This window comes from Lithobates pipiens, unplaced genomic scaffold, assembly GCF_037356315.1.
Source record: "Lithobates pipiens isolate NorthernLeopardFrog02 unplaced genomic scaffold, aLitPip1_a1.2 Scaffold_13, whole genome shotgun sequence".
NCBI lineage: Eukaryota > Metazoa > Chordata > Amphibia > Anura > Ranidae > Lithobates > Lithobates pipiens.
This window is the reverse complement of record NW_027507718.1, coordinates 342,173,827-342,186,717: the sequence shown is the minus strand read 5'-3', so window position 1 is coordinate 342,186,717 and position 12,891 is coordinate 342,173,827. Positions and strand designations below refer to the sequence as shown.

The following is a 12,891-nucleotide window of genomic DNA, read 5'->3' as shown; positions in this document are numbered from 1 at the left end:
TTCTCGGAGCGCCTCTTCTAGCAGCTGCACACAATTCTGAGGAACATGACTTGATTGCTTGTCCCAAATGTTGGCAGTCATATTGCTTGCCTTTGCAGGAAAAAGAGTCAGTCTGGGATGATGTACTGTCTTGAATCTACTAACCAGTGCTGAGCAAGAATGTACAGGTTCTTGTTCAGCCACCCTTTAGGCCTCATACACACAGGTATGCGCCAGATGCGCTGCTAAAGGGTGGCAGGAAAAAATGTCTCTAATATTGTGTATTTGCATGTATTTTTGCATGTTTACAGGCATATGACATTTGTGTGTTTGAGTGTAAACTCATTCTGTTGGCTAGGATATTTATTCTAACCACTACAATAAATTTCCGTGCATATGGACTAGTGTATGCACGTACGTGCATATATTTTTACGCTTATAAACTCAGCTTTGGGGCATGTTATTTTTCCCTGAAAGATGCACTAAAATATCTCCATAAGTACCTTTATGTGCATGACCACCTTAAATAACATGCAACTGCATTAATCAGCAGTGACATTATCTTTCTGCCTGTGTGATGGAGCCTTAATGCGAGTGTAAACCGCGGCTGGAAAAAAAAAACTCAATTGTGCATCATTATGGAATACTTGCCTCCCGCGGTCACTGCTGAGAGAGCTGACCTCTACTGGTTTGTCTTCCGGGTTCGCGCGCTCCGGTTGTGTGATTGGCCCGAAGCCGCGATGATGTGCGGAAGCCCTCAGTTCCGGCACGAAACTCGGAATTTCCGTTAAGGTATGCCGGACCTCCAGACCACATGCGCCAGTGATGTCACTGTCTGCATGCATGGTGAATATCTCCTAAATGGCGCACATTTAGGAGATATTCGTTTTACCTACCGGTAAGCTATATTATAGGCTTACCTGTAGGTAAATATAACAAAGCAGGCTTTACTACTGCTTTAAGGGCCAGTTCACACCACATGCAGTCCAGTGCTTTTCTTTTTTTTTCTGCATCAAAAACGTATGGATAGTAGGTTATATGGTTTTTAATGCCATAGTAAACACCAGTGCGTTCCAGTTCCAGAAAAAAAAGTATAACATGCTGCATTTTTTTCTGCACTGGACTATTTATTGGAAGTTGGTAAAATGCACATAAATGCATCAAAAACACATTGGAATACACGTGTCCTTATTTAAGGTTAAGAAAAAAGAGGGGGGGAAAATGCACTAGACTGCATCAAAAATGCCCATGCAGAATAGCATGTAGAACATACCTGGACTGCGTTTCTGTGGTGTGAACTAGCCCTCAGAGTAGTCACTTCTATTACTAGACTGTTAGGAACCCTAGGTACTGAGCATTTTCAGCGTCATACTTGTGAGCGGTGTTGTGTTGTATTGTACACAGCCACTCAAACTCAACTGGTCCAAAAAATAAAAAATAAATCTTTAGTTTTGCATTGTGGGGAGGATGTGAGTCTGTTTTTTTTTTTTTTTTTTTTTTTTTTTTTTAATTACTCTGCCCCATTGGAGTAGATTCCCCTTTATTTCCTGTCCTAAAGACTGCCTTTCACTAGGACAGAAAGTGTGGTAATCTTCTCATTGGGGACCTAGACTGTAATCCAAAAATTAAGGTTTTAACCCTTAGGTTCGGTTCACACAGCGGGCGGCACGACTTGCAGCGCCGCGACCTGCTGCGACCTGCACACGATCAGCGGCGACTTGCAAAATGACTTCTGTATAGAAGTCAATGCAAGTCGCCCGAAGTCGCCGCAAAAGTAGTACAGGAACCTTTTTTCTAAGTCGGAGCGACTTGAGTCGCTCCTATTAGAACGGTTCCGTAGTACAGAACGGAGTGCGACTTGTCAGGCGGCGAAGTCGCCTGGACAAGTCGCCCCTGTGTGAACCGAGCCTTATGCAATGTGGAGACTTTCCCTCGCTTCCTATCCTAATGACCCCCTATTAATGGGAGAGGAAGCTTGGAAAAATCTTCCTAAAAGTGATGCAGATGGCAATTTAAACATGGAAGAGGACTGAACTTTTGCCAGTTCTAAAACTAGAATAATTGATGGGCTAACAGATAGTCCTGTCTGTTTGCATTGCTGTGCATTTATTGATTTAGCTTACATCTCCAGGCTTCAGTGAGCTCTACAGAGAGTATTTGAGGGGCAATCTACCAACCTGGCTGAATACTGTCCGAGGCCATAGTCTTTGGAGTGTCCCTGTGAGTGCTAGCTCCTAAGCACTTGTTTTGAAGTGCAGCACAGTGATTGTGCTATACTATTATTTTGGTGTAGATGCAGTATCTCACAAAAGTCAGTACACCCCTCACATTTTTGTTAATATTTTATTATATCCTTTCATGTGACAACACTGAAGAAATTACACTTTGTTAATGTGCTGTGTGACATACTGAAGCAGAGCATGATCCCCTCCCTTCGGAGACAGGGCAGTATCGAATATAACAACCCCAAACACACCTCCAAGATGACCACTGCCTTGCTAAAGAAGCTGAGGGTGAAGGTGATGGACTGGCCAAGAATGTCTCCAGACCTAAACCCTATTGAGCATCTGTGGGGTATCTTCAAATGGAAGGTGGTGAAGTGTAAGGTCTCTAACATCCACCAGCTCTGTGATGTCATCATGGAGGAGTGGAAGAGGACTCCAGTGGCAACCTGTGAAGCTCTGGTCAACTCCATGCCCAAGAGGGTTAAGGCAGTGCTGGAAAATAATGGCTGCCACACAAAATATTGACACTTTGGGCCCAATGTGGACACTTTCACTTAGGGGTGTACTCACTTTTGTTGCCAGCGGTTTAGACATCAATGGTTGCCTGTTGAGTTATTTTGAGGGGACAGAAAATTTACACTGTTATACAAGCTGTAAAATCACTACTTTACATTGTCGCAAAGTGTCATTTCTCCAGTGTTGTCACATGAAAAAAGATAACATATTTACAAAAATGTGAGGGTTGTACTCACTTTTGTGAGATACTGTGTATGAACGGAACGAATTATTTTTGCAACGGGGGTGGGAAAAATGTGTATCTCCATATACTGGGACTTTAAATGAAGAGCACAAGGGAGTAGTGCACCTTTATTCCTAATCTAAATTCAAGTATGGGACTTTATATGAGGCAGGCTCAAACACAACGTAAAAGTAAAGAATTTTTTATTGCATATGAATGTCAAATTGCGTAACGTTGTATATTACAAATAGTTACTCAATGCATATGCAGACATCTTAGAGTACATAGCGCCAGGAAGTGGATAAAACCTTCCAGGGCTGAAGTTAAAGCGGAGGTCCACCCTAAAATGGACCTTCCGCTCATCGGAATCCTCCCCCCCTCCGGCGCCACAATTGGCACCTTTCAGGGGGGAGGGGGGTGCAGTTACCTGGATAATCCAGGTAACTGCACCCACTTCCGGGATAGCTCTCTGCGGAAAGGGGCGTAGATTACGCCCCTTTCCGCAAGTGCCCCGCTGCCTGCTGGGAAAACACACAGATCCCAGAGGCAGCGGGGACCGTCCTTATTGCGCAGCGCGGCTCGCGCATGCGCAGTAGGGAACCGGGAAATGAAGCCGAAAGGCTCCATTTCCTGATTCCCATACCCAAGATGGCGGCGGCAGCACCCGAGAAACGATCTACAGATCGGCTTCGGGTGCTGACATCGCGGGCGCGCTGGACAGATAAGTGTCACTATTTCAAAAGTCAGCAGCTGCAGTATTTGTAGCTGCTGGCTTTTAAAAAATAAAAAAATAAAAACGCGGAGTCCCGGCGGACTCCCGCTTTAAATTATATGTAAACCCTCATCTTGTAAAAGAATCCATTCAGTTGTTTAAAATAGAAATGAAAGGCAAAAGATTTGCGTATACGTATAAAAAAACATTGTAACTACTCCCCCACACACACACACGCACACACACGCACGCACACACTTTTTAGAAGTGACCACATGCATAAGAGCTGAGGGGAGGAGAAACAGCAGCACACTTATTACCATGGGTACAGGGTTCTGATGGGACGGCATGAGAATGCTGCCATGTGCAGGTGACGTTATCGTGGCTTGGCCATTTAAGCAGCCGAACGCGGAAGGAAGACCTGGTGAAGGTGGAACAGCAGGGACAGCGTGTCGCTGGAGGGCTTTGTTTTAAGGCAAGTCTCTCATAATGTGCTAGTTAACGATGCATACTAGCACATTAGAACATTATCTTGTAGGAGGACTGGAACTTTTTTTTCTCTCTCCTGCATTTACTACCATTTTAAGTACTTTGCCTTTTTATACTGTTGGTCTAATGTGCATACCCGTTATCATGATGTTGGCACGCCATGCGTGTATTCGTTGTGATCGTTTTACCCTATATCACCCTGCTCTTATTTGGCTGTAATCTATTCTTAGTGAGGTGCTTTTCTGCTCACATTGACTTCTGCTATGTCAGAAAACATGTTTGTAAACCACAACGTCTTTCCAGAGAAATGTTAATCTAGGGCCACGTTATGTGGCATCCATGGAATGTCTAACCTACCTGTTGTGCTTCGCCATTCTTCACATAGTCCAGAAAAAAAGGTGCTACCACAGCACAAGCAGCTAATGAGCAGCTACATTCTTCCGGGAACAACTGTCAGCTTGCTGTCTTTCCTCTTGTATCTTCAGCAGCTGTTCAGATCAGCAGATCCACCTCACAGATCCTTGGAACAGGCACTTAATGCAAAGCATTTCAGAAATGCCCCAAAATGCCAGCGTCTAACCCAAAACTGCATAGTTTAAATACTTACACAGGCCTTTAATAAATGGATGTTTTATTGAATACCAGAGTTCTACTCTTGTTCCAGCATTACATATAGACAATGGAGATTTTATACAATAATTGTCAAGAAACTTTAGAGGCAAAACTTTTGGGGAAAGGATGTAGAACCCCTGTCAAGTTTCTGTTGCGTCTGTGCCCCCGTTAGAGAGAGTCTCCCTCTCGTTTTTTTGTCATGTTTACCATTATCATCAAAAGTGAAAGTAAAAGAAAATCCCAATTTTAGGATTGTTCCCAGAAAAGTAATAGAGGGTAAAATCTTCCAATGGGGACTCTAGTTCTGGTGACCCTGGGGGTTCCCAAGGGATTCCCTCAACTGATTTTTTTTATTTATTTTTATTTTTTATTCTTGTTTGGGTTATGGGACAGGAAATAAGGGTAAATCTTCCTAATGGGACACAGATGGAAAAAAAACCTGACAGAAGTTATAACCCTCCCTTATTCTTTTCTAAATTATAAAAAAAAAAAAGTTTTGCCTATTCTACTTTAAATGTAGGTGTAATGCATAAAATGATACACTGTATACAAGTAGCTTTAAATAACACAAGTATGCGACAGTCTGCAATTATTGATCGGTTGCTGGCGATTTCTATGAAATAACTACAGATAAAATTACAAATGGTGCCTGCCGATTTCAGCCTGTTTATTTAAAGCTGTCTGAAGTGTAATTTCTGTGTTTTTAGATTGTACCACCAGAGGGCAGCAGAGGATAAAATACATTTATTTTTTCTGTCTCAATAAAGTTGGAATTTTATTTTATGTCTGTCCTCCACCTACTCCTCTTTCATATCAAGGACAGACATTCACTCATCAAATAAATTGATGTCCGTATTCTTCTATTACGTAATAAAACATTTACAATAACAGCTCCATATAAATTCTTTAAACAAAAAGCTGAAATAAATAAGTCCTAAAATATTTCCTATTGTTAAAACATTTTTTATTTTTTTTGGGTTGTGTAGGAATTTAGATCTCACCACCTGTCTCCCTTTTTATAAATGTTAGTGTCCTGAGGTGCAGGACCACTTGTGGAATGCAAACTTTGCAGTGTGACTAGTTAAGGGGCAGACCGCATTATACTGTACAGTAATTGCTCCTCTCTTGCTATGGGAGGGACTGGCAGCTGCCTGAATGACAGGAGCAGTCTGCTCCCCATTTGGAGTTTATAATTCCTTGCTATACTCGGACAGCATGTACTTCAGCTAGCCACACATAGGTCAGAACAGCACAGGGACAACTTGAAAGAGACAGGAAGAGAAGGCCTTGGGATTTTCGAGAGCCACTTTGGGCTCTTCTATACAGGAAGCCATCAGATGGTGAATATGAACGTTTCTGTATGTTAGTATCAGCGAGCAAGAGTCTCTCAAGGATGTCCAAGTCTGATAAAGCTACCCTAAATTATGATTTGGTCCCCATTGATCTCACAAGCACTAAAGAAAGTTTGCCAAACCAAACCGTGATGAAGACCTTTTGTATCAGCATCATAGCTCACGGCCTGCCTTTTTGCCGCAGACGGGTGAGTATTTGGCTTTTATTCTGGAAAATGTCTAACCGCGGTTATGTTAGTATTTCTGATTCAGAAGAAAATATTCTCCTTTTTCTCACATATCACTTCCTGAAGACAGACCCAGCAGTATTCATTTCAATTTTGTGCAGTTTATCAGTTATTGCCAATGATGTGCTTTGATACTGCTAGCCATTAATTTAGGTGTGCTAGACTGCAGACCGATTTTACAGCAGGTTTGTCTTGCAATTATTTTGCTGAATGTAAACGCTTTACAAATTTTACAAGCTTACCATGCATTCTGGTTAACCACTTTACAGCTCGCATAAATAAAAATAGCAAGTCGCTATGCAACGCTCGAGATATAGTTTAAATATAGATAATCCTGAGTGCTTCGTCTGTGGCTTTGTACTGTCATTTTCAATATTCCGAAAGGTTACCCCTTGAGCTGTAGTGTTGTAACTTTACAAAGTAAGGTTATTGTGTGCCAGTATGTTTCGGTCCCTGTTTATACATAGGCCCTATAGACTATTTGTTAGGTTACTATTAAACCATTTATTTGTAGCCATTTTTTTTTTTTTTTTAAGAAATATTTAGGTATAGGGTGCATGGGAATTTTTTTAAAACAATCTTATTGTTTCCATAGCTTATCTGTAGTTTATTTTATTTATAATGCAAGTTAGAGAACAGATTTGTTCTCTGTAAGCAGTTTGTGCAGTAAATTAGCAACCAAACATCCGTACACGTTTAAAGAATGTTTCTAACAAGTTCTGCGCCCATTAAGTTGAATTTATTTGCTAAATTAGTAGTCTGTTTGCAGCACAGGAAATGGGCAGACGGTCACAATTTGGCCCAATGACAGAACAAAACCCAAGCTGCTGATTTGGTCACACAACAGACCTAAAGATTTTTGCTAACGTTTTTTAATACACATTTGATTTGATAAGCAGCTATGTTAATATCTCTCTTTGAGTCTAGATTTGTGGTTTGGTTTAAATATGGCTGCCAGTCAGTAATTCCTTATAAAGTCTTACGCACTTCTTTTGCCTGTTGAGCAATTTCATGAACTATTCCAGGGGCACACCGGTCGAATGTAGGATCCATCAGAGGCCAACTAATGCTTTTGTTAAAGAAGCAGTAATTTGGTGCCAGCAGTATGATTTAGGTTATGAGATCGTTCTGTTCAGCTTGTGTACATCTCGTGTATTAGTTATATTGAGCGTCCATCAAGCCGATGACTATACATGGGCATAGGGCACGGAGTCTGCCAACTCCATTTTGTACTTGATTTCATCGAAGCACCCAGCTTCTATTCTAGATGTTGCAACTAACAGCAATATGATATTCGTTTATTGAAGCCTTCTAGTTTTAGGTGGAGAGGTAGTCAACAGAATATGTGTATACAGAAACGGAATGTAAAATTATTTAGGTTTTCTTGAGTTTTGTATTGCTTCACACTATATGGGCATATATACAGGATTGCCTGCTGGTAAATCTACCTGACACATGTGTTTTTAAATTATAGGTAATGATTATAGGGAATGATTAACCTTGTGGAAATGTTTGGCGAATGTCACATTCACTGATTTATAAATGTCCCACAACTTTTCAGTCCAAGGAGGGCAGATTCTAGTTACTGGTGGAGTAGAGTCAGCTGAGCTAGCCCCTAGCCCCTAGCACATAGGTTTTTGTATACTCCCTGCAATCGGATCTTCGTTCCCTAATTCCCAATTCTGTTTTCTACTTGGAGTTTTTGTTGTTCCCTGGCACACCTCCTATTCCTATTGAATCATCTTTAAAGGTGTCCTAGCTTTAGGTTTTCTTTTCCAAAGTTAAAGTGTTACTAATCCCACAACCGTAAAATCAGTCTGTATATGCAGTAAAGCATGCTTGTTGTCCTTACTGTGGAATCTATGGCGTTTAATCCTCCTGCATTGTGTAAGAAGGCTGTTTGATCCGCCCCTTCCACTGTCTCCAATCCATTTCTTACAAAGACCGTGCCTTTGGAGCCACTCTGCACATGCTCAGTTTGGTGTGTATTGCTAGAGAGGTTTTTTTTTTCTTGGGAGAGTGCACAGGGCCAATCCAGACAAAGGGTCAGGGGTCCTGCAGCCTCATAGGACAGCAGTCAAAGTAGAATGAAAACTCCTCCTACAAGCTTTAACCAGACACTGATAGAAGTTATGACTGCTATATACTGCTGATGAGAAACAGTATTTAGAAGTTTATATTTACTAAATTGCATTTCCATGTTCTGTGTATTGTGGGAGACCAACAATAGTAACACTTTAGGTAAATGAATGCATGCAAATAATGTGTAATACAAAAAGCATAGATACGCAAAGTGTATGACGCAGAAGCAGGAAGATCTTTTCCCAATATATAGTTTGCTCTCCAGAATTTCTTTCGGCAAGGAGAACAGTGAGCAACAAAGTGGTGACATAACTAGACCTTGCAGTCAAACAGCAGAGCCTTAGATGATCTCACACTACAGGAGTGCCAAGGCACAGCCACATGTCAGGAAGTGCACTACTATTTTCAAGAGGAATTCAAGGGAAAGGGTACATTTATCAGGGTTACTGCTTATGCAAAATTATTTTAAATTTTTATATTTTTCTTCTAATATAGCAAATATTCACTGTTTGGTATTGGTTTACTTAACTAAAGGATCCACTTTAACATAAAAAAACAAATTAAATTCAACCATGAAAGTGAAAACCTCCCATAATGGACACAGCTGGGTTTATGAAGCAGAACCAAGTCATAGATCTAAAAAACAACCAAATTGGCAGAACGGATTATAGCTGCAAAAACTTGTTATCTGCAATTGGGCAAAAGTCTTATAAGTTGCACAGTATTAAGTTATGCAACACAAAATGTATTCTGATGGCACACTACATCATTCTGTTGTGTTGTTGACATGACTTAAAGAAGTGTGGAATAGCAAAAGCACAAACATATGTACTCATTTATGACTGCAGTGTCCCGTCAGCTGAATTTGAGTGACAGGAGTGTAGAAACACGTGCTCTCTTATTACCCAGAAGGGAAGTATGACCAAAAAAGCTTTGGCCATACTTTAATTGTACACTGTCAATGAAGGGCACACCATGGCGATTCTCCCTCCTGGGTGTCATTCAGCCTTGAAGGACATCTTATGCTCAGTAAAAAGCAGTCTTGTGGCTGTACAGCCATCTGATCACTTTCTGTGGCCCCTGGAACTATACCCAAGACTCCACTTACACCCCCTCCCCCCCGACTCCCCATCTGTGGGTGCTGCCAGTGTTTATCCATTCGCTGATCTCCCCTAGCTATACAAAAACATGTAAATGACGTGCAATCTGTACTCTTAGCTTTAGGCCTTATGTACACTGATGCTGGTAAACTGACGTTTAGGAGCAGTTGGGCATTTGTGACTTTGTCCCCAAACAAAATTGATGTCCTTTTTTCACACAAATAGAGCTTTCTTTTGGTGGTATTTGTTCGCCTCTGCAGTTTTTATTTTTTGCGCTATGAACAAAAAAAGCGACAATTTTGAAAATAAATGCAATATCTTGTACTTTTTGCTATAATATCCCAATTTCTTTTAAAAAAGCAAATTTTTTCTCAGTTTAGGCCAATATGTATTCTTCTTCATTTTTTGGTCCAAAAAAAATTGCAATAAGCGTATATTGGTTTGCGCAAAAGTTATAGCATCTACAAAATAGGGGATAGATTTATAGCTTTTTTTATTACAATTTTTTTTTCTTTTTTTTTTTACACTAGTAAGGGAGGCGATCTACTATTTTGTGACTGCGTCATTATGGGGGACACATTTTTGGGACCATTAGCATTAATACAGCGATCAATGCTATAAAAATGCATTAATTGCTGTAAAAATGTCACTGGCAGTGACGGGGTTAACCGCCGCCTGTCGATACACATGCTTTGTTTGACGAGGAATATAGTTGTTATGGCAGTAGCTAGCTGACATAGCCCCGGTATCCTCTTCTTCGGCTAGTGGACCGCTTTCTGATAAGAGTGGTCTCTGCGGCGTATTTGCTGTGAGATCACTTTTATCTGTAGTGGGAGAGGGCAACCCCCTCCCATAATGCTTCGGTGCCCTCCGCCGCTTACCAGAGCCGTCGGCAGTGGTGGAGGCAATATGATCTTTACCCTTGCTGGGCGTGGAGATGAAGATGTCCCCCACCCGTCTCCATAACATTACAGGGAGAAAGCGACGTTAAAACGGGTCATTTTTTCTTTTTTTCTTTTTTTTTATTGTGTTTTAGTGTAAATATGAGATCTGAGGTCTTTTTGACCCCCGATCTCATATTTAAGAGTTCCTTTCATGCTTTTTTTCTCCTACAAGGGGTGTTTACATTTCTTGTAATGGGAATAAAAGTGACACATATATTTTTACACTGTTTGTTTTAAAAGAAAATAAAAGGTATCGCCGCGATCTGTAGAACGAGAGCAATAATTATAGCCCTAGACCTCCTCTGTAACTTAAAACATACAACCTGTAGAATTTTTTTAAACGTTGCCTATTCAGATTTTTTAAGGTTAAGTTTGTCGACATTCCACGGGCAGGCGCAATTTTGAAACGTGACATGTTTTTTAATGGAAAAAAAAGTGTATTTTTTTTCCAAAAAAAGTGTGATTGTAAGACCGCTGCGCAAATACGGTGTGACAAAGTATTGCAACGACTGCCATTTTAGTCTCTAGGGTAGGTATGTGCAATTAGCGGACCTCCAGCTGTTGCAGAACTACAAGTCCCATGAGGCATAGCAAGACTCTTGCATCCACAAGTATGACACCCAGAGGCAGAGGCATGATGGGACTTATCCCTGCTCTAGGGTGTTAGAAAAAAAATGTATGTTTGGGGGTTCTAAGTCATTTTCTAACAAAAAAAAAAAAAACTGTTTTTAACTTGTAAGCAACAAATCTCAAAAAAAGACCCGGTCCTTAAGTGGTTAAAAGGAAGAGTAAAAAGAGCATTTAACTAAAATATCTTGAAAGCTGTTCTTGATTCCTACAACAGTGTTGGGTAGCAAATAATTTGCATAATTACCACAAAGCACCACATTAAAGTGGTTGTAAACCCTTACAACACACTTTGACCTACAGGTAAGCCTAGATTAAGGCTTACCTGTAGGTCCAAGAAATATCTCCTAAACCTACACGGTTTAGGAGATATTTGCCGAAAGACAGGCACCGCTGTCTACGGCGCATACACTGAGTGCGCCTTGGTCAACGGTGATATGCTGCGAGTGGCGGCTCCCGTGTGCATGCGCAGGAGTGACGTCATCGCGGCTTCGCCAAATGACAGCGGCGGAGCAGCGAGACCCACCGAGAAGATGGATGCAGTGGACTACAGAGGACAGCGGTGACTGCATAGTAGTCCATTATGCTTTATCTTTACAGGGAATGAAAGAGGAAGTAAACTCATCAGGGTTTACTTCCTCTTTAAGGACATTTTTCATGAATTCACTTTTCCTGGGTAAGTAACTTAATACTAACAGTAGGTTGTCCATACACATGAGACAATTGTCTTCAAATCTGACTGATGATCTCATGTATGTGGGAGACAGCAAAATGCTTAATCAAACTGTGTTTAAGAAAATATGGTGCCTGGAGCCACTGGCTGCACTCCTTTCTCGTTTCAGGAGGAAAAATGTGCAAAAAAAGCATGATGATTCTTATAGCCAAAAAATAAAAAATACCCCTGGTGGATGATTTGGTTATGACTTTTATATCCCACTGTTCTCAGAGATCATTGGTCTCTTGAAGCCTAAACTTAGAATAAAGTGTAATACATAATAAAAATATTTTGGAGCTTTTTTCCTTATTTTTTTAATTTCTAAAACTGGGAGAAATGTACAAAAATGTGGTATACAGCGAGGTAAGTTAGGAAGTGGTCTTGAAATGAATGATTAAACTTTTGAACGAAATAGTGGTTTCCTGTGGATATTTTCATTAACCACTAGAGATCCGCGCTGTAGCCGTCATTTGACCTCCTTTGCCGGGACTATTGACGTCGTCCCATGCACGAGCGGCCTGCTCTGTGATCGGCGAGTCTGAGACTCGCCTGATCACGGATCCGAGCAAGGGGTTGATCCCGACCCCTTACCATGTGATCAGCTGTCAGCCAATGACAGCTGATCATGTAATACAACGGAGCCGGTAATCGGCTATTATTTCTCCTCGTGCTGACAGCGCGAGGAGAAAAAAAGAGCCGATCGCCGGTGGCCGTGATCGGGACATCAGTCCCGATCACGGCCAGCCCTGCCAGTGCCCACCTGCCCCCTGCCAGTGCCACCCAGCAGTGCCCACAGTGCCACCCATCAGTGCCCACAATCTGCCTCAACAATGGTGCTGCACCCCAGTGCCACATATCCGTGCCCATCAGTGTCATCTACCAGTGCCCATCATTGCCGCCCATCAGTGCCCATCTATCAGTGGTACCTATCAGTGCCCCTTAGTGCCACCCATCCGTGCCCATCTGTGCTGCCTTATCTGTGCCCATCAGTACTGCCTTATCTGTGCCTATCAGTGCCACCTTATCTGTGCCTATTAGTGCTGCCTTAACTATGCCTATCAGTGCCCACCAGTGCAGCCTATCAGTGC

The 12,891-nt window shown here is 41.6% G+C and overlaps 1 protein-coding gene across 4 annotated transcripts in view; it reads left to right on the top strand.

The window, feature by feature from the left end:
• The window catches only part of FBXW7 (F-box and WD repeat domain containing 7), a 341,368-nt gene that overhangs the window by 164,478 nt on the left and 163,999 nt on the right, over window positions 1-12,891 (top strand). The window contains exon 1 of one of the 4 annotated variants that reach the window (XM_077477039.1): window positions 5,982-6,296. The exons of the other annotated variants lie outside the window; for them this stretch is intronic. Within the exon in view, the coding sequence (XP_077333165.1) occupies window positions 6,117-6,296 (180 nt within the window). The 5' untranslated portion in view covers window positions 5,982-6,116. Of the gene's footprint in view, window positions 1-5,981; window positions 6,297-12,891 lie in introns of those variants that run through there. 4 annotated transcript variants of the gene reach the window in all.